The 23,254-nt window shown below is 39.3% G+C and overlaps 1 protein-coding gene across 1 annotated transcript in view; it reads right to left on the bottom strand.

The window, feature by feature from the left end:
• The window catches only part of LOC133526226 (phosphatidylinositol 3,4,5-trisphosphate 3-phosphatase and dual-specificity protein phosphatase PTEN), an 85,514-nt gene that overhangs the window by 21,032 nt on the left and 41,228 nt on the right, over window positions 1-23,254 (bottom strand). Inside the window, exons 2-3 of the mRNA XM_061862753.1 lie at window positions 19,881-20,053; window positions 5,916-6,057 (exon numbers count right to left, since the gene is read on the bottom strand). Coding sequence (XP_061718737.1) covers window positions 5,916-6,057; window positions 19,881-20,053 — 315 coding nt within the window. The remainder of the gene's footprint in view (window positions 1-5,915; window positions 6,058-19,880; window positions 20,054-23,254) is intronic.

Raw genomic sequence — 23,254 nt, 5'->3', positions numbered from 1 at the left:
AAGGTGGAGGTACTTCCCCAGTTGGGCTCTGCTCTAGATCTGGAATGACATCCACTGGCTGTGCCCTACCACACAAAGCGATATGAAATTCACAATGCCCATACCTCTCTTTTGGACGTAGTTTAAGGACGTACCCAGGGTCCAGGCTTTTTTCAACCAATCGCTTTCGCTCAACAATTACTCTTATAACCTCCATTTCCTAATTTACATCCGAAATACCGAAAACCCATAACGATTTAGAAAAATAATAAAACTATATTACCTTTTTTGTCAGCAAAAGAAAAAAGTCACAAAGGCGAAATCTATAGTCCGATCCCCGCTTTTTATACCCTTTACGACTGGCCACAAAAAAGAAGGGGCGGTTTGTAAAAGGTTCCTTTTTTAAAATTTACGATGCCGGTGTGAAAGTCCGTTGGCGAGGGACAATTATAGGTCGTAAAGAAATTTGGCGGGACCTTTGGCGGGAAATTTGGTGTTCCAAATGCTTTTGTTATACGGACCAAGGCAAAAGTAACCTTTCGCCACACCAGCTGCGGCGGTATCATGGTTCCATTTTTATCACTTGTCACTATGCCCGTCACTTTCGCGCTTACATACTTTTTAGAACGTGACAGGTATAGTGACAAATGATAAAGAGCCGACCATCTTAGACCTACTGGTGAAGGCTCTCTTGATTGTTTGAAAACTGATGAGAAAGATTTTATCCACATCATATCCACAAGTAATCAGATACATATTTTGAGTTGTTTCTTTATATTAGCTAATGGTGGCGAACAAGCCTACTTTCGTCAGTCCAGGGTGTGAGACAAAGTAGCTTTTTAATTTAGTGAAGCCCATGAATACAGGAATAAAAAAAAACTTTACTTGATGTTGAATGTTTTTAACCTTTAAAATGTTCTCACTACTGAGGTGAAAATGTATGTGTGTTGTGAGAGCAAAGTTATTTTACACTAAGGTCCTAATTTTTTAATGTTTAAAACCTTTTAATGTCGGTTTCCCTCGAAAACCCGTTATTTTAAACCGGTTTTTATGAGAACAGTTCTTGTCTAATTAACCAGTTTAGAGCAATATAAACCGGTTTCTTCCTATGTCGATGTCTATGTTTACATGGCACACCACCAGGCCGGCCGTTTCGGTGCTCGTCGAATAAACCGGTTTTTTAGGTTACAATAAAGTTCTTAAAACGTTCGCGTTCTTATAAAAGTTCGGAAGAAAACCGAAATTAACCGGTGTTAAGTCAAATCAAGTTGTTTTTTTTTCTCAGAACAATCAAAACGATTAGCGACTACAATGTCAGTTCATCATTTTTTTATCAATCAGTTTTGTGCTAACCATGCACGATGTAATATATATATATTGTGTAATACAGTCCACAACCTTATCGGACTTACACCCTATTGTGCTCGTTTGTTTATCCGTATGTACTTTTATTTGCGACAATAAATGACTATTTATTTATTTTATTTATTTATTTCCCGGTATTTCATAAACCGGTTCCGAGCTTTGGTCATACATATGTGTGGCTGGACCTTGAGGTGAACGCTCGCCAGGTCGGTTAACTACAACTACCCGACCCGGGAACCAACAATGAATAGAAGTTAGGGGACGAAGTAATGTGTACCCCGCATGTAATTTGCGACCTTCACCTTACCAATCGGCGGGTAATTTATATGCCACATTAAAGAAAATTGCGACGACGTTCATATTGAAATAAGGCTTGGGTTAGGTATTGTTGTCTGCGTAGCTTTATTGTGTTGCATTACCACATTTAGTTAAAAAAACTGTACACCTGAAAAATTTAGCTTATGAAAGTTAAATACAGTAGATTTTTTTTTATTTTATACTACGTCGGTGGCAAACAAGCATACGGCCTGCCTGATGGTAAGCAGTCTCCGTAGCCTATGTACACCTGCAACTCCAGAGGAGTTACATGCGCGTTGCCGACCCTAACCCCACCCCCCTCGTTGAGCTCTGGCAACCTTACTCACCGGCAGGAACACAACACTTGACGGTCAAGTGTTATTTGTTAAGTGTTAATCTCGATAATCCGGCACTTCGCTGTAGCAAAGCTTGGCAGAAAAAAATATATACAGTTTTTTTAATTCTATTGTTTTTTCCTCTGTTTCTAGTGTATTCCAGAATAGTGTTGCGTACGAGACGCGATTTTATAAGTTAGTTTATATCGCGAGTTAAATTTGACCCACTTCGCGTTTTCCGATGAAAATGAAAATTTGCATACATATTTAAGTCGGGTGACAATGCAATATAATGACTGCGGGCCAGCTCCAACCCCATCCTGGCTACGGTAGCGGGCCGATACGACTCACCTGTTGTGCGACATGTTGAGGGTATCATGTCATGACCGCTACCAGGTGATTGTTTGTTATTGTTGCTGTACTTTTCGCTTTTCTTTTTGTCTTTTTGTATTTGTTCTACTAACACTTTAAACCTTAAATGTTACTAACCATTATGGACCATTGTTGTCTTTTGATATAAATAAATTAAATTAGTAAGCGGTGGTGGCCGAGTGGATATGACGTCCGACTTTCAATCCGGAGGTCGTGGGTTCAAATCCTGGCTCGTACCAATGAGTTTTTCGGAACTTATGTACGAAATGTCATTTGATATTTACCACTTGCTTTTCGGTGAAGGAAAACATCGTGAGGAAACCTGCATGCATCTGCGAAGAAATTCAAAGGTGTATGTGAAGTCCCCAATCCGCATTGGGCTAGCGTGGGGACTATAGCCCGAGCCCTCTCGCGCATGAGAGGAGGCCTGTGCCCAGCAGTGGGACGTATATAGGCTAAATTATTATTATTATAAATTAAATTAAATATCATGGTACCATCGAGCTGATCTGATGAGACAGGAGGTGGCCACAGGAACTCTTGTGATAAAACAACGCAACCTAATTGTGTTTGGGGTTTTTAGAATTGTATCCATAAAAGAAGTTGCCTGTGGAAAGAAAAGTACAGTCATCGATAAAAGCTTGTACCAAAAATGTTTTTTTTTTGTTGCCAAAAACTTATTTTTAACGCGTCTGATAAAAAAGCTAAGAAGCCGATAAAGTCAAACCAAGCTAAGTTGGCAGCGATTTTGATAGCCCAGGCGGTGCACGGGTTATTTTAAACGTCAAATTTGACGTTTATTTGACACTTGCAACGTCTGGGCTATGAAATTCGCTGACAACTTATCTTGGTCTGACTCTAGTTGTCATGATAACGTTTGATAATTTAGTTTTAAATTCAAAGTAGGCCTTTTTGTGGAATTCCCCTATTACAGTAGTTTTTCATCAACGTACGGATATAAAATAAAAAAAAGCGGCCAAGTGCGAGCCGGGCTCGCCCATTACCATTATGACGTATTAAATAAAACTACTTACTAGATCTCGTTCAAACCAATTTTCGGTGGAAGTTTGCATGGGTAATGTACATCATATATTTTTTTTTAGTTTTATCATTCTCTTATTTTAGAAGTTAGAGGGAGGGGGGGGGGGAGACGACACACATTTTACCACTTTGGAAGTGTCTCTCGCGCAAACTATTCCGTTTAGATTTTTTTTTTTTTAATTTATTAGAAACCTCAATATCATTTTTGAAGACCATAAACAAAATTTTTGAATTTCACTTCTAAGTATGGGGAACCCCCGAAATTTATTGTTTTTTTTCTATTTTTCTGTGAAAATCTTAATGCGGTTCACAGAATACATCTACTTACCAACTTTCACCAGTATAGTTCTTATAGTTTCGGAAAAAAGTGGCAGTGACATACGGACGGACAGACAGACAGACATGACGAATTCTAAGGGTTCCGTTTTTTGCCATTTGGCTACGGAACCCTAAAAAGGGTTCCCGTGAACAAAAAGTTTTGTACGGAACACAACACCAGCAACTCTAGTGTGTAAAGGGGGCGTCCACAAATTACGTAACGCAAAATTCCTAATTTTTTGACATTCTTAATACATTCTATACTGTCTAATAGTATCTGTGTCTGTCTGTCATTGTCGCTTCGCGCGCTCGGTACTGCCAATATTTTCTTAGAGAAATACCGCAAATTAGGGATGTGAAAAACAATTTTTTTAGAGAAATACCGCAAATTAGGGATGTGAAAAACAATTTTTTTTTATGTATTATTATAAAATCGTGCGTGACGTAACGCAAACCTTGACCCCCTCCTCTCCCCAACGTAACAGGACCGTAACACTTGGCCTGATCCCCCCCTCCCGCCAATTTGCGTTACGTAATTTGTGGACGCCCCCAAATGACAATGCAGTGACGAACGGCGTATCTCGATCTCGCCTAGCAACGATGCTCTTTTGTTAACTCGAGACTGAATTCTTTAGATGGTATGTCGAAGTGACATCAACTGGATAGTAAATAATTTACAATTGACAATGGACTGTAAAAAAAAGAGTTTTTCTTCGTTTGACCCGAATGAATGACATTCCAGTGCGTTTACTGTGTGTAGGAAATATTTGATATATATCGCCAGATGCTAAAGTGAATCTTATGGGCATTGGATAGATTTTGACGACCGGTTTGGCCTAGTGGGTAGTGACCCTGCCTACGAAGCTGATGGTCCCGGGTTCAAATCCTGGTAAGGGCATTTATTTGTGTGATGAGCATGGATATTTGTTCCTGAGTCATGGGCGTTTTCTATGTATTTAAGTATTTATATATTATATATATCGTTGTCTAAGTACCCTCAACACAAGCCTTATTGAGCTTACTGTGGGACTTAGTCAATTTGTGTAATATGTCCTATAGTATTTATTATTTATTTATTTAGATTTGAAAGCGTAAGTACAGTCGCCATCATACATATCGGAGCGGCCGAAGTGTTGAAAAATATCTGAACACGAACTCTAACACCTTGATAATAGAGGCGTGTTCAGATATTTGTGAGCTGACGGCGACTGTACCGATCTGCGCAATCATATCTCGAAGAAGATTAAAAAAAATTTTAGACATTTATTTATGCAATTAAAATTCTATTTTCGAAATCAGTTTAAGAGTCCTAACACCGTGATGATTGAAACAAGTATATGTTGTGCCTTACAGGACCGTATCACCATATAAAGCGGGGGCGACAGATACTGAAATTATCTTCTACATACCTGAATGTTTTGAGTGGCTATGTACAGACTTTGAGCTTACTTGAATACAGAAACATATATATATTTTATTCGTCAAAAGCATATAGATTTACACATACAGAGACCGCAAAAAACTTCGTCCAATCTACATAAGTGATAATCCGCCACAGGCTTCGTCATAAATGTAGGTACAACATAAAATCCGCAACAAGCTTTGTCCAAAAACCTAAAACTACCCACGCCTCCCCGTTAATCCCCGAGACGACACGTACCCGGTGCAAAAGTCCCAAAAATACTGGCCGCATTACAGAGTTGTACTGCCAATGATATTTGCTGGACCAGCTATGAGCCAGAACGGGGACCCAAACCTCGCTCTCTTGAACGCCGCCCTAGTTTTTTAATAAAGGTTTTCGCCTCAGAACACCAGAGTCCACCAGTTTCTACTGCAACCGGGAGTACCGGGACAAAGTCGTAAACTGGTTCCAAGTTAGAGTATTTGGAATGCTTGAGCTAACACACACAGAAATAGTCACAGTTTATTGACTCGTACCGGTCGATTTAAGTCTACAGAAATGGTGCTTTTCACCAGTCTCGGTACAGTTGCCATCAGATATATCGGAGCGGCCAAGGCGCTCACAAACATCTGAACACGCTTCTATTGTCAAGGCGTTAAAGTGCTTGTTCAGATATTTGTGAACACCTTGGCCGCTCCGATATATCTGATGGCGACTGTACAAAGAAGAAGTAAAATAAAACCACGTTTAGTGTCTTGAAAGGCGGGGTCGCCCTGTAACTACTACTTATTGGCTTAATAACGTACCTGTCCGGCCCTTGCCCGCCTTGCAATGAACGGCGGCCACGTTCTTGGGGTCCGCGTTGAGCCACTTGTGCACGTCCTCGCAGAACGGCAGGATCAGCTCCATGTTCGGCGGCGTGTGGTCCTCGAACGCGTATCTTACCACCTGGAAGGACATATCACAATTAGTGACTTTCAGGCTTTATGAGATATCAGGCCTGGGTCTAATTGATTAGACCCAGAGTATGTATATGGGTCACAATTATTTTCGTTGTCTTGTTTTTCGTCCCCAAGAAATGTGACGGAATGTAGCTTTTTGTATGAGATGAAATTTGGTTTTTAATTTTTACAGCACAGCTTAAATGACACGCAATAGCGCTCGTCTTTATTATTTCTTTGATACAATTCAGAAATACAAACGTGACAGAGTGGACCAAAACAAGGCAACGAAAGGAGTTTCGACCCATATTCTAGGCCTCGGTATTGAGTTGACGTAAAAAAAAAACAACACGGTGTAACTGTTATAATAATGGGTAGGTATAGAAAAGTCATTTGGAGCGACGTATTACAAATTTGCCAGCCAGCTACTCGTACGAAACCTTAGCAAATCACAACCAGTAGGGCTAAGATGGTCGGTTATTTATCATCTGTCACCATGCCTGTCACTTTCTAACAAGTATGTAAGTGCGAAAGTAACGCATGACATGACAAGTGATAAAAATGCGACCATGATACCGCCGCAGGCATTTTTCTGTTACAATTGTAAATCTAAAAAAAAACATCCGGTACAGTCGCCATCAGATATATCGGAGCGGCCGAGGCGCTCACAAATATCTGAACTCGCCTCTATTGTCAACGCGTTAGGCGTGTTCAGATATTTTTGAGCACACCGGCCGCTCCGATATATCTGAAGACGACAAGGTACGCCTTCACCCTACAGGACGAGTAATCTTTGCTCCTCGCTACCCATAAGGCTAAATGTGGCCCAGATAGACAGTGCGACCAGATACATCAGCTACCTACTACAATGTATAGTCGCATGTGAGCTTTCGTACCGTCTAAAATCCTTACGGACAAACCCGTGAGAAAAGCAAGAGGAAAGCAATAGTTAAGCTAATAAATCGTACGCCGTGGATTTATGTAGCTTAAGGAAAGCAACTCTAGGCTGTTTAGCATGCTGTCCGTTGAATTTATATGGAATATGGAAAACTGCTATAGCGAGGTCAAATCACCTCCCTTTTTTAGTTCTATCCATTTTTCTTGTCCCGGCATTTTGCCACGACTCATGTGAGCCTGGAGTCCGCTTAGCAACCAATCCCAAGAATTGGCGTAGGCGCTAGTTTTTACCAAAGCGACTACCATCTGACCGTCCAAGCCAGAGGGTAAACCAAGCCTGTTTGGAATTAGTCCGGTTTCGTCACGATGTTTTCCTTCACTGAAAAGCAACTGGCAAATATCAAAATTTCGCACATAAGTTAAGAAAAACTCATTGGTACGAGCCGGGGTTTGAACCCGCGACCTCCGGATTGGAAGTCGCATGCAAGCTCTTACCGCTAGGCCAGCACTGCTACCAGCGCCTGTTATATGAATCCTTCAATATACTTTAGTGTATTTATTGTAATCAGTGATCGGAACTATGGGAGTAAAACTTTAGCAAAACTTATCAAGCGGACGTAAAAAGAGTGCTTATAGCCTTAAAAATATTCGAATATCTATGATAGTAAATATTTTTATGGCTGTAAGTACTATACTATTCCTATCCCTATGGACATGAATATTTTTAGGGCTGTATGCACTATTTTATGTCCGCTTAAGTCCGGTTGTAGAAGTCCGGTGTTTTCGTCGGACAATTGTCCGGGTTCGGCGACGATGTCTGGTTTTCTTGGGTGGAGCTGTCGGTAGCCATGTACAATACCGGACGTAGTTGCGTAACACGGTCCGGTTTCCGGCGAAAACACCGGCCATCAACAACCGGCTTAACAAGTTTTGTTAAAGTTTTACTCCCATAGTTCCGATCACTGATTGTAATGAAAGAAAGGTGAAATTGCACGTATATTCCTATGCCCTATCTACAACTATCGTTATCAGCCTGATAAGGCGGGTGTGCCTGACAAGCCCTAATCTCACTAAAATGACAGATAACTGTCGTTATGTCACGTCAGTGTTAGCTATGAGTTTATAAACATTCATACGTGGGTCAAAATTCTTTTCGTTGACTTGTTTCTGACCACTCTGTCACGCTTGTATCTATGTCTTCTGTAAAATAAAACAGATCGAGTGCTATTATATGTATTTCTAGCTGTTGATTATATTTTACTGAGGAAAATTAAAAACAAAATTTCGTATCATACAAAAAGTTCCACTTGGACCCGGGTACGTCCTTAAACTACGTCCACTAGAGAGGTATGAGCATTGTGAATGACTGATGATTATAAGAAATGTGATGTCTTAGGCTAGTTCTGTATTGTTAAAATTAGTGTTTTTTTTTTTTTAATAAATTTAATTGAAAAGTTGGCAGCGATTTTGGTAGCTCAGACGGTGGAAGTGTTATTTTAAACGTCAAACTTCTACGAATTATGACGTTTACTTAACACTTGCACCGTCTGTGCACTCTGGGCTATTAACATCGCTGCCGACTTAGCTTGGTCTGACTCTACAATGAGTACGAGCTCACCGCACTTAGGTACAATTTTACTTGTTGTATTGCTACGATTCGAGTAGTTGAACAGAAAAAAATAATATACACGTGTTTTGTTATATCTGCTTAAACTCAAGTTTTCCTAAAAAAACACCTTTAGCGATAAGATATTATAAAACTTCGAATGTCGATTTTTTTTAGGAAAACATGAGTTTTAGCCTATCGGCTAACTAAAACTAAACTAAACTAATCGGTTATATCTAACAAAATACGTGCTCATTATTTTTTGCTGCTTTCAAACATATACTCAAACCAGCCATTAACTAGCAACTTGCTTGAGCATCACTTTCTATAGGAGTTAGAAGATTTAGTAACTTTTTAGTACTTTGGAGGACAATTTCTTCCAATAGGTTGAGTTTGGGCAGCTATAAAAAAATACGTGTCCGTTATTTTAGACTACTCTATAACATATATAAATATAAATCGGAACCGGACAGTTGGGTACCTTTCCTTGTGAGTTGTATTTTTCGCCATTTTATACTACATATGTACATGACGATGATGTACTCCTCTACATGATGGCCCAGCGTAGACCAGTCCTAGGGACGCATTTATGCGTTAGAGGGAGCAAGTGATATTGCTATCTCATTTCACCGCATAGCTGCGTCCCTTGGACTGGGCTAAGCTGGGCCATCGTGTAGAGGAACCCTAACAAATGTTAACGGAATGGTGGCCGCTTTCAGACGAAAAGAGTGCCTGGCGTCCGGAAAGCCCGGAAGATTGCGGGTCACTTCTGGAAGTTCTGGATGAGATTGGCACAGGACCGGGATAAGTGGCGTACTGGAAGAGAGGCCTATGCTCAGCAGTGGGCGATAAAAGGCTCATATTTTGATAATAACAAATATGGACTGTATTAATTATACTGTTTTTTTTTTTATAACAGCTCAGCTACACCCTTAATATTAATGCTTAATACTCGTATATGTTTATATTGTATTTATAATTTCAATTGGTTATGCGCGTTAACGTTCTACGGGCGTTGTCATGTGTCTAATGTGTGAACTTAGATCTCTCGGACAATATTTATTCACCAACACAAGTTTTTAAAATACGAAAAAGTGCAAACATTGAAGCGATAATCAAAATGTAATCAAATCAAGCACGCCAACCGACAGATGTTCCCGTAATTTCCAATCCAACATCCGTAGCGTGTTAGTAAATAGTAAATCTTTTTATATCCTTTATTAGACACGTGTATGCTGATGATGGTAAGTGGCGCGTGATAAGACTCGAATGAAGTGCAACAGTTAACTGACCAATGTAGACTTTATACCTTTGTAATAAGGTATAAAGCGTGACAGCGTGGAGGATGGTAATAACAGCAACACTTAGGGCCTGTTTCACAATGTCCAAGTAAAGTTAGTTTATTAACTGCCTGATAAAACTTCGTACAAAGCTTTGCACTTTATCTACCAGTTAAGCTTATTTGAAGATTTGAAACGCCAACGATGACTTTATTCATCAGATAAGTGTCAAGTAGCTTATTCAGGACTTTACTTCGACATTGTGAAACAGGCCCTAACTGGACATCGATTAGGGTTGCTATACGTCAGGATTCCTCCTGATTCTCAGGATATTTAGTCAACCGCAGCAATGGACAAAACGTCAAACTGTGGCGAATTGGCTACTTGACACTTTTTCGTAAATAATGTCAATCGATCTTGATTTTCCTGAGGATCAAATGTCTATATAGGACTCATGGCATTTAAGCAACACAAAGGTCAGAAATGAGAGTTAAAGTCAGACGCTCGCACTCGACGATTGAAACGCCTCTAACAAAATGATATTATAATGTGACGTCACATTACATCAAGATCAAGAAAATTGCTATTTTGACCCTGAAATATTGCGTTTATGTATATAGTTGACATACAATTTATTTTTCAATAAAATGTTAGGAATCGAATGGTACCTTTTTCTTTTTGTCTTCTCTTCTCTTCTTCAACCTAGCGTTTTCCCGGCCTAGCGCCAGGGTCCGCTCTCCTACTTAATCTTCTCCACTTTGCCCGATCTTCGGCATCCTCAGATGTGAGATTGCTCTCCACCATGTCCGCTCTCACGACCTCCAGCCAGCGCTTCTTAGGCCTACCGCGGCCGCGTGATCTAGGGCCTTGGTCAGTGAGGTTGAGGCATCTATTTCCGACGTAGTCTACTGGTCTGCGGCTTATATGGCCATACCATCGGAGGCGACTTTCCTGCAGCTTATCCGCTACGTCACGAATTCCAAGGCTGCCACGAATGTGTTGTAAGTTAAAAAAACATTTTGTAAGTTAAAAACAGACTGCGAATATAATAATCATTTTGGTACCAAAACTGATGTATGGAGTGAGCACTCTATTACTTTTTATTTCTCTATTGCTTAAGGGATTTACGTCGAGTGAAGTGACCGCCCATCATATTCCGGACGTCACCCTAAAAAACATTTTATCGCGAAATCCAATTTTTTCATATTTCGCCCCAGTCAAACAAATCCAATAATTCTACCACTGGGCTTAAATAAAATGGCAAAAAAAAGCAGCAAAGTTGAACGACCTTGTGACTTGTGATGTGACTAACGTCATCGGGCACCAGGCACGTGTGGCGATTCTAGGAAGGCACTGCACGGTTCGCGGTAAGCCGAGCCCTGATAACTTATCTGTTCATAAACCGCTCTCCGTTCCATTCTAAAACCACTTTTAGAACCCGCCCGTTCAACGCCATTCAACGTGGCAAAGCGGCTAGCGTTATGGGTACCTTTGCGCCGGGGACAACTCGGGGGGGTCTTTTTGACTAGAAATATAATCATTTGTGTAATAATATTTTAGAATAGAAAATAGTACATTGTGCAACGCCCTCGTTGTGTAAGTGAAATATTGGAAACGAGGGTGTTAATTCACGACAGCCGCAATACCCAAGTTTGCAATATTCTTACTCCCGGAGTTACACACAACGTTTTTCATCACACTTGCGGACAAAAAACTATAATTTAAGATAAATCATTCTGAAATACGGTGACATTTCAAACCTACGGACTCCATATTGTCATTTCTTGACAGGTTAGGCATCGAAGGCACAAGCCCATCCGGCATTCAGCCATGATTGAAAATTGTGTAATAATATTTTAAACGGCCATTTAATTAATCAGATTAAATATTATAAACATACATAAAAAAAAAATATTAACCTCAGTGTTTTAAATGATTGAATTTAAATTGGCTTCCTGGTTTCATCTTACTCCCTCGAGAAAACCTCGGTAGGGAACCCATTCCACAGCCGGAGCGGTCGCGGGAGGAAATTCCTCTTAAACCGCGCAGTACGCGACCATTTAGGTTCTAGCGTATGAGGATGAACACCCTGCCGACGGCGAGCGGTGCGGTGATAGAAAGCGGCCGTTGGCATCATGTCAAACAATCCTTCAGAGCACAGCCCATTGTACATTGTACCAGTTTTCATCAACGCAAAAAGAGGAGTGTTGTTTGACGCCAATACGAGGACCATCTACACGATTTGAAAATGAGTAAACCTTGTCCTAAAGACATGCCCGTTTTAACCATCAACGCAAAAAGAGGAGTGTTGTTTGACGCCAATGTCTGTCTGTGGCATCGTTGCTTTCCCACGGATGGACCGACTTCGATGCGGGTATTTTAGGTGAAAGAGATTCTTTGCGGTGGTTCTTAGCTACGTTTAATAGAAATCGGTCCAGCAGTTTCAAGCGTATCCGCTCTTATCCATGATGTTAAGGCATTATTGGCATATTCTTTTTGTGTAGTTATAAAAAAAACTACTTCAAGGTTTACCCATTTTCCAACAAGGTCTACTTAAACTGGTCCACGTAAACTAAACTACATGCCCATCTTCGTGAATCGTTCGTCCTTATCTATCGACAGCGGCGACATCTAGTCTAGCATTTAGTTTTCTTCGCGCCGTTGGGGCGAGAACTTTCTGGACTGATAAGGCTATTACAAATATGAAGATAAAACGTTCATCTTTCTGGCAATCACTGTGATACGCAGTTCTACCCTGTTTCAGATTTGGATTCGGGATATTTGGTATTAGATTGATTCAACATTCATTCACCCGCGCCGCGCCGCTTCGCTTCGCGTTCGCGACCACTTGTTCGCGTACTTAAACCGCTGCGAACAGCGCCTCTAGAATAAACGTATGTTAATTATACTACATATACTAGTCTCTGTCCGCGTCTCCGTCTTAGTAGGGCGTCCGCTAGCTAGCGTACACCGTGCACCCGGGTATTTGTACGTTACGTCAGGGGTAGGAAACCAGAGCGTTCGGGCATGGCTTCGAGCAATTGGCAAAACTTGACGATCCTTTGCGTGCATAACCACAGATAAGATAATTATATGAATTTTGACAACCCTAAATAGCCGAAAGGGATAGTTCCATACATTAGAAAGGGATAACATTCGGCCCTGAATCGCTGACAAACTTCGGTTGTGTAGGAAGTTTATTTTCTATACGGTAGCACTATTATTTATTCCGTGGTTACGTACAAATAGCCATACATGTGAAGTGTGGCTTCCCCCGCAAAAAACTGCAGACTGTTTCGTACAAAAAATTACAGGGCGTCTCCAGCGTCTGCCTACGATGCTGATGGTCCCGGGTTCAAATGTCAAACAATCCTTCAGAGCACAGCCCATTGTACATTGTACCAGTTTTCATCAACGCAAAAAGAGGAGTGTTGTTTGACGCTAATACGAGGACCATCTACACGATTTGAAAATGAGTAAACCTTGTCCTAAAGACATGCCCGTTTTTAACCATCAACGCAAAAAGAGGAGTGTTGTTTGACGCCAATGTCTGTCTGTGGCATCGTAGCTTTCCCACGGATGGACCGACTTCGATGCGGGTATTTTAGGTGAAAGAGATTCTTTGCGGTGGTTCTTAGCTACGTTTAATAGAAATCGGTCCAGCAGTTTCAAGCGTATCCGCTCTTATCCATGATGTTAAGGCATTATTGGCATATTCTTTTTGTGTAGTTATAAAAAAAACTACTTCAAGGTTTACCCATTTTCCAACAAGGTCTACTTAAACTGGTCCACGTAAACTAAACTACATGCCCATCTTCGTGAATCGTTCGCCCTTATCTATCGACAGCGGCGACATCTAGTCTAGCATTTAGTTTTCTTCGCGCCGTTGGGGCGAGAACTTTCTGGACTGATAAGGCTATTACAAATATGAAGATAAAACGTTCATCTTTCTGGCAATCACTGTGATACGCAGTTCTACCCTGTTTCAGATTTGGATTCGGGATATTTGGTATTAGATTGATTCAACATTCATTCACCCGCGCCGCGCCGCTTCGCTTCGCGTTCGCGACCACTTGTTCGCGTACTTAAACCGCTGCGAACAGCGCCTCTAGAATAAACGTATGTTAATTATACTACATATACTAGTCTCTGTCCGCGTCTCCGTCTTAGTAGGGCGTCCGCTAGCTAGCGTACACCGTGCACCCGGGTATTTGTACGTTACGTCAGGGGTAGGAAACCAGAGCGTTCGGGCATGGCTTCGAGCAATTGGCAAAACTTGACGATCCTTTGCGTGCATAACCACAGATAAGATAATTATATGAATTTTGACAACCCTAAATAGCCGAAAGGGATAGTTCCATACATTAGAAAGGGACAACATTCGGCCCTGAATCGCTGTCAAACTTCGGTTGTGTAGGAAGTTTCTTTTCTATACGGTAGCACTATTATTTATTCCGTGGTTACGTACAAATAGCCATACATGTGAAGTGTGGCTTCCCCCGCAAAAAACTGCACACTGTTTCGTACAAAAAATTACAGACAAGGCGTCTCCAGTTGTTAAATCCTCCAGGTCCTCAAGGGATGTTTCGCGGGATGAAAAATATCACACATATGTCCTTCGTCCTTCCCGTCCTGCCCTGACTCAAACTATCTGTTAGGTTAGTTCATATTGTCTCTTTCGCGCCTGTACCGATGAGTCAGTGCATTAATGGTTATAACGCGAGCGCACGTCTTTTATTTATCACAGTGGCGACGAGGATGGGATTCGAACCCACGCGTGCAAAGCATAAGATAAAACCAAATTCCATCTTTTTTTTTCTTTTTTTTTTAATAAATATTATAGGACATTATTACACAAATTGACTAAGCCCCACGGTAAGCTCAATAAGGCTTGTGTTCAGGGTACTTAGACAACGATATATATAATATATGAATATTTATAAATACTTAAATACATAGAAAACACCCATGACTCAGGAACAAATATCCATGCTGATCACACGAATAAATGCCCTTACCAGGATTTGAACCCGGGACCATCGGCTTCGTAGGCAGGGTCACTACCCACCAGGCCTAACCGGTCGTCAATCATCTAAATTTGTTCAGTAGTTAACGGGTTAAAGGTAAACAGACAGAGTTACTTTCGCATTAAAATATAAGTATGGATTGTTCAAGGTTTTAAAGCCATTATATTACAGAAATGTTATTTTTAAAATTATGATTTATGTTTATCTTTCTTAGTCTGTAAGATATACATATGTAATATGGACCTCGTTATGTAAATAAATTAAAATAATTAATAATTTTAGGCGATGTGCACAAGCTGCGTGTAAAATAACCTCCACGTCTCCACGTGTCCTCCGACAGCTTAATTTGACGATTTAACGATTCGTGTTATGTTGACGATTATTTTTTATGCCAATTGATAACGAATGCGTAATTTATTATAGAAGTATAAATATATCTAAAAACATAGATAGGAGTGAATGAGCTTCTGGACTGCCTAGTGGACAGTGACCCTGCCTACGAAGCTGATGGTCCCGGGTTCAAATCCTTGTAAGGGCATGTATTCGTGTGATGAGCATGGATATTTGTTCCTGAGTCATGGGTGTTTTCTATGTATTTAAGTATTTATAAATATTTATATATTATATATATCGTTGTCTAAGTACCCTCAACACAAGCCTTATTGAGCTTACTGTGGGACTTAGTCGATTTGTGTAATAATGTCCTATAATATATATACATATATATATTTTTTCATTTATCTCAGTTTGACATCACGGTGAATATAAGCTCTTCAAATAGTTTCACGTTTTCCCGTAGGTATGTCACCGCCGACCTCACGCTACGTAACGAACATGAAATGTAAGTGCGCAGTAAAATCATACCACGAGGGTGTAACAGGATACATAATTATTTTTTCGCGTTTCCTAGTAGGTATGAGCCAATTTGTTTCCTATTAATTTATTCTTATATTTGTAAACCTCGCCGATATTATTTGTATTGATTGGTGTTTTACATGTTGTTTTGGTTAAATAGGTATCAGATGTAATTTTTCCTTTATTCCCGTCTTTAACGACTAAAATGTCCGAACATTTCAGGCTCTTTTTAGGGTTCCTAGTCAACTAGGAACCCTTATAGTTTCGCCATGTCCGTCTGTCTGTCGGTCTGTCTGTCCGAGGCTTTGCTCCGTGGTCGTTAGTGCTAGAAAGCTGAAATTTGGCATGAATATATAAATAAATAAAGCTGACAAAGTCGTACAATAAAATCAAAAAAAATTTTTTTTTTAGGGTACCTCCCCTACACGTAACGTGGGGGTTAATTTTTTTTATCGCTTCAACCCTGGAGTGTGGGGTATCGTTGGAAAGGTCTTTCAAAACTAATAGGAATTTTTTGATAAAGTATTCACTTCACTAGTTTTGAAAGACCTTTCCAACGATACCCCACACTCCAGGGTTGAAGAGAAAAAAAAATTTCACCCCCACTTTACGTGTAGGGGAGGTACCCTAAAAAAAATACATATATGTACGTCTAAGGGTTTTTTATTATCTCCGTATATATTCATATACGGAGATAATAAAAAAAAATGTGCCCCCCCCCCTCTAACTTTTGAACCATAGGTCCAAGAAATATGAAAAAAATTGTGAAAGTAGAGCTTAAGAAAGACATTAAATGAAAACTATAGCGGACATGATCAGTTTAGTTGTTTTTGAGTTATCGAAAAAAGTTTTCCCTTCATAGTAAAAAGACTTACTTTAATTAGGTACTGATTATGCAAATTTGCCTATTTGTTTAACTCGGGTGAAAGGTACCGTTTCATCCCTTGGTCAACAATTTACTATACTATAAGCTCCAGTTTAGCTTATTGTGATGGAAGAGTAACTACGGAACCCTACACTGAGCGTGGCCCGACATGCTCTTGGCCGGTTTTTTTTATGATATTGGAGGCAAACAAGCAGATAAATTCCCTGATGGTAAAAAATTACTAGTTGGCCACCGATGTACGGCGAATTATCATTGCCAGAATCTGATGAGCTTGGTAAAACAAGGTTCATTTACAGTCGAGTCAGTATGTATACATTTCTTCACCTTAATACATGGCAATAAGGTGAAAATATGTATACATATTTATGAACTCGACTGTAACAGGGTATAAGGGTATAAATAAGGCTACCTCATTATGAAGAGTATGAATCAAGCATAGCAACCAGTTTTGATACCGATTATATTTTCAAATTAACCTTGAAAACATTAACCTTAACTTAATCTTTTCATTTTGGTTTCAATCCAAAAACAGTTATGTTGAAAGCGGTATTACCGGTACCTATTAACCGGTATATTTTAAACCAGTTATAAGCCTTGCTAGAAATCAAGTTGCAGAAAGCATTGCAATCCAAATACCTACCAGGGAATCATACACGTGAGGCACCACACGTAATACATATGACTCAGATCACAAACTACAAAACCGCAGCTCCGAAATAACTTATCTACAAAGGTTCCTAAGGAAAAACGACTCTTAATGAAGTAAATACTTACTGTAATTTCCTGTACCGATCGCCTACTATTATGGTTGGTTTTCCTTAGCACGGCGCGTTATTAAAAAGGCGCATAAGTCTTTTTAGCGTGGCAAGGACGTGTATGTTTATTTGTTGTCACAGCTTGCATGATAACCGCGATCAACTTATTCTATTGTATTAAATTTATGCAATCCTTGTTGTTATGCGAAAAATAATTAAAATTATAGTTCAAATTCAAGTTTAGTCAAGGTTTTACCCGACTAAGGTAAAGGAAAAATTACGGGCTACAATTTTAGCACTCTATGTATGTATTCAACAGTAGCATCAAAACTACTACGACGATTTTTATGAATTATGTGAATTCAATCATTCGTAACCAACGTGTGAACATAAGGAAGTCCTCGCAAAAGCTAGTGTGGAACTGCGGGGAGTTGCCAAGCCGGATACCGCGCTATGTGTATCGCGCCTGCATGTTTCGAGGAAGCGCTGGTGGCCTAGCGGTAAGAGCGTGCGACTTGCAATCCGGAGGTCGCGGGTGCAAACCCCGGCTCGTACCAATGAGTTTTTCGGAATTTATGTACGAAATATCATTTGATATTTACCAGTCGCTTTTCGGTGAAGGAAAACATCGTGAGGAAACCGGACTAATCCCAACAAGGCCTAGTTTATCCTCTGGGTTGGAAGGTCAGATGGCAGTCGCTTTCGTAAAAACTAGTGCCTACGCCACATCTTGGGATTAGTTGTCAAGCGGACCCCAGGCTCTCATGAGCCGTGGCAAAATGCCGGGACAACGCGAGGAAGAAGAGATGTTTCCGCCACGGTGGACAATTTGGTGGTGTGGTGTGATGTGTGGATGTGGTGATCGCAAGAAGATCCGTTACGAGCTGACAGTGTTCCAGTTACGATCGCGGCATTACGTGCACTTCATCAGCTCGTTGGTGGTGCGCGTGCCGCGGCCGCTGCTGGAAACCATCGCGAGCGCGGACTTCTGGCCGAAGGGCATGGTAATTTGCCGCTTCAACAGACGACACAATAGAATATGTCGCCGAAATAAATTTAAGATTTTTTTATAATTGTGTGTATCTTAGTTTGTAAGGTATGTATGTATCTATGGGCCTTAGTTGTCTGATAATAAATGATATTTAATTTTATTTTATAAAGGAAAATACTTTAGTTGGGTGCAAGATTTTAAACTTTCTTTCTCTTTGACAAAAGTTTTACATTAAAATGACAGATTTTTGCGGATTAGAATATTTGCCCCTAAACTACGTTCAAATCATCAAGCAGGATTGTTAATAAAATTTGTTGTATTCACACAAAAACAAAGAAAATGTCCGGATAATCTTAAAAAACAGACGTATAAAAAAAAACATTTTTAATATTCTATTAGATTAGATAAAAGATTATATGAATGACGTTCGAATTGACGCGGTTTATCTCGTAGACACAATATTCCGATAACAGCATCCCAAGATAGACCTCACGTAATGCTGGAAGCCGGTATCAAAACATACATGTCATTAGTGTTAATCTCTAAGCCAATTACGGGTTGGAACCAGATTGTAGAGTTAGAGATACCTAGATGTCATCTTGACTTACCATCGTTTACATTAATTGATAATTCGTAAATCTTATTGCAAAGGCATATGGTCCACCAATGATCAGACAAAAATTCTACCATGCTATCCATCGATAGCAGTGTTAACACTATTAACTGAGCTATTCATAAATAAATCTTATTACTAAGTGATAAGGTTACTTAACTTACCAAACTCCTTTCTAGTTAGTTCAAGTCAAATCAGAAATTAACTTCTGCTGTCAAGTCTATCATGCTATCCATCGATAGCAGTGTTAACACTATTAACTGAGCTATTCATAAATAAATCTTATTACTAAGTGATAAGGTTACTTAACTTACCAATCTCCTTTACATTGTACTAAATTATGTTAAATAAAGAACTCATATAAAATAAAAAAATCTCCTTTCGAGTTAGTTGAAGTCAAATCAGAAATTAACTTCTGCAGTCAAGTCTATCATGCTATCCATCGATAGCAGTGTTAACACCGTTAACTGAGCCAATCGTAAATAAATCTTATTACTAAGTGATAAGGTTACACTAACTATACCCCTTTCTAGTCAGTTGAAGTCAAATCAGAAATTAATTTCTGCGGTCAGCTGAATGTAACACTCGGTTGGAACGAAGTCAAGAAAGGGTCGTGACGGAATTCAAGTGTTAACGGCCACGGTGGAAATAATTTTGCTACCATGTGACACATACTGATTTTCACATCACATATGAGGAAATCCTTTTCATCATGATCATCTTCTTCGTGTTTGTGTCTGTGTTCGTGTGCGTTAGCGTCATCCTTTTCTCATTCTTTCTCGGGATAGATTGCGTGAAAGAAGACTGCGAAAGTTTTGAAAACAGGAAGGGAAGCAACGAAGAGGAATAAAATTAAAAAGCAAAGGCCAATTACGCATAAAGGATTGTAGGACCACAAGTAAAAAGTGCAAAACACTCACCCTCTCATGAAATTTTGCAGAGTCGTAAGACCTCTCGGAGCAGAGGTTGTAAATCTTATAATGGTCCTTGTGCATCTGCTCGAGGAACCTGTAGACCTCGTCGATGTGATTCCTGTACACGCCCTCCAGCTTCTCCGCCGGAAAACCCATAGCTATCAGCCGATCTGTGATATCTGGGGTTGCAGGGTTAAGGAAATGCACAATGGAAAGAGCAGGTTATTTAACAGTTCTAAAATTTGCTAATATTCTGGTAACACCTGAAAAAGGACGATTAATTTAAGCAAGTTTTATATTCTGGTTGGTATTTGGCATGGTCACTTCTGGATGAAATTGGCTCAGGACCGGGATAAGTGGCGTATTGGAAGAGAGGCCGCGATAAAAGGGTGATATGATGATGATGATATAGCAAGTGTGTCAACTTTTATCTAGTAATGTATGTACGTAAAGCATAGTTCATATAGAATTGGCACATAATTAGCAATGTTTAAAAAATAATAATTCCATGGCGGGAAAAAAATTGACAATTACAGTTCAATCACCAACCTTCAAAGTATTAATTGTCAAAATATTTTTTTCCTAGCTTTTTGCATTTTAAAGTTTTCGACCATGAAAATTGAGAACAGGAGATTGATTGTGCACAAATACTTCGAAAATTCTTATCGATCCCGGACAAAGACAGCTAAGTCGCTTAAGATGTTAAAAGCTAGTATTTGTGGGGTCATAAAACGTTACAAGGAGACTCTATCAGCTGACAGGAAAACACAAACTAATCGGAGGTCTGGTACAAATAACAAGATTTTGGGAAAAAAGACCTAAGGTCACTCAAACAAAATTCAGGACGGTCTAATTACGATTTATCCCAAAAAATCAAAGAAACTTCTAGAAAGATAAAGATGATTCACCTCAGAGGTGGCTATAAGAGCTATCGAGCAATAAAACAGCCAAATCGGACTGTTAAACAGATCCGACAAGCTAAAACACTAGCTCGACTATTGTACGACCCAGTATTGACAGAATTCGAAGGTTGCTTGTAGTTGGACGACAAGACGTATGTAAAACTCGATTTTAATCAACTACTCGGTTCGAAGTTTTATATGGCCAATAATAGAGGTCATTTACCCGAAAAATATAAGTTCGTGAAACTTGACAAGTTCGCAAAAAAACATATGATATGGCAAGGAATTTATAATTGCGGCTGTAAGACGAAAAGTTTTATAACATAGTCAACAATGAAGTCGGACCTTTATATTAAAGAGTGCTTAGAGAAATGAGTATTGGCATTTATTAGATCCCATAACGGTCCTGTGAAATGTTGGCCAGATTTAGCCAGCTGCCACTACTCAAAAAAAGTTTTGGCATGGTATGCTAATAATCAGGCCAAATACATACCCCGCGAGATGAATCCTTCGAATCGTCCCCAATTTCAATCTATCAAATACTATTGGGCAATCATGAAATAAAATTAAATAAGTCTAGTCAAATTGTCCAGGGTATCAATTCATTGCGATCTACAAGAAATCAACACGCCAAAAATGTCGACAAAAGTGTTGTGCAGAAAATGACGGGGGTCCATTATGAAAACAGTTCGTAATTATTAACATAACAGAGATTTTTTTTTAATTTATACATATTTGAAAGCTAAATACATTACTATTTAAAATTCACCATTCATAACTTTCTTATTTTATTAACTTAAAAAAATAACAATCTTCTAGTGCGTACCAATTCTATATGAACTATGCTTTACGTACTGTGCGGTATCTTTTGAAATGACACTATGAAATTGTATGGTTTAATTTTGCTGAAAAAATAGTAGATTGTTAACCAAGTGATGAAAGGCAGTGAGAACGCAGTAAGAAGGCCAATAGTCAGAGACTTAAATGGTGCCTTTTACCCGAGTTAAACACTGTAATTTTCACTTCAATACAAAGATAGTAAAATGCATGTGCATTTACAAAACATGACTATATAGGTATAAACTTTTATAGTACTTATTTCTTGAGAGTACTTGGAATTGGAAAACCCATTTGTAATTAATTGCTTGTCGTAAAAAAGTGAAAAAAAAGGTAAGTAACATGCCCTAGAGCAGAAACGTACCACTTTCTGCACACTTCATAAATAAATGACCTTATTTCAGAGCATGACAAATGAAAACTCCTTTTGTTGACACTACGTAGCAGTTTAATTCTACCTCTGCAATAAAGCCAACCAGCTAACCAAGATGCACGTATAAAGTAAACGTCATAATTTCATAGAAATTTGACGTTTAAAATAACACTTGCACAGTCTATGCTATCAAAATCGCTGCCAACTTAGCTTGGTCTGACTAACATGCTAATTCTCCAAGGTTATGTATCTCAACTGCTATCTCCGACCACACCGTAGTCACGTACAGTTACAATTATCCCAATTAGTTCCCCAACTCGTGAGAGCCTCGAAAATGTCGAGAATAACTAAAGTTGAAAATTTCCGTCCCAAAAATGCCCTCGGAAAGGTCCAAAGTTCTAGTAATCGAAGCGGTTTTAATTTCGTTATAGTTCCGCTGGGTAACATAAAGCAGCATTCATTGTGGTGCCAAACAATACGACGGAAAATTAATTAAAATAACGAGGGTGACCGTCTACCAGCGCGCTAATACCAGTGAATTAGTAATGTTCGGTGCAACTAGAAAGAGCCCCTAATTTAAAAGTCGAAATAGATTCTGTTATTGCTGTTCACGGCACAAAGGAACTACATATAAATGCAGCCGATCTGATTTTAAATACGCAAGGAAGATTATATGTAATATAAATAATAAAGCTCCATTGGTCGTGCGTTTTAGAAAGCATTAGGCACAAAGTTCTGTGTTCATTCTGCATGTTAAAAACATGTTTTGTCCTAAGTAGGATAAGGTCACCGTTGACGATTTAGGCCATCTGTTTTGGCTCGGGTTTATATCTAAAATTGTTAACATTGCTAAGAATATAGCAGAAACAAAAGACAACATTTTTGATGAATTTAATTTCATGGTAGTCAAGTGGTATACAGATTGTTTGTACAAGTGTGGGATGATTCAGAAAAGTTAAAAGCGGTAGAAATCAACATGAGATTTCGTTCTTTATTAAACAAACATTTTCGAGCATATTTTTACAATCACTTTATGCCACTTACTTAGGAAACTCAACGTAGCGAATATTACAGTGATATAGCAAAAATCAGAATTGTAATAGAATTTTAGAAATTTATTTCAGGTAACATATACTTTCTATTAGCTAACAATGAAGTTTACGATCCACATCATGTTAACAAGTAACAGTGCCCTTTCCAGTCTTGGTTAATGATTCCACGATGGATACACCAAAACGCATTGATGCGTGAAACACCCGGTAATTTTA

This window comes from Cydia pomonella, chromosome 16 (assembly GCF_033807575.1).
Source record: "Cydia pomonella isolate Wapato2018A chromosome 16, ilCydPomo1, whole genome shotgun sequence".
NCBI lineage: Eukaryota > Metazoa > Arthropoda > Insecta > Lepidoptera > Tortricidae > Cydia > Cydia pomonella.
This window is presented reverse-complemented; position numbering and strand designations above follow the sequence as displayed.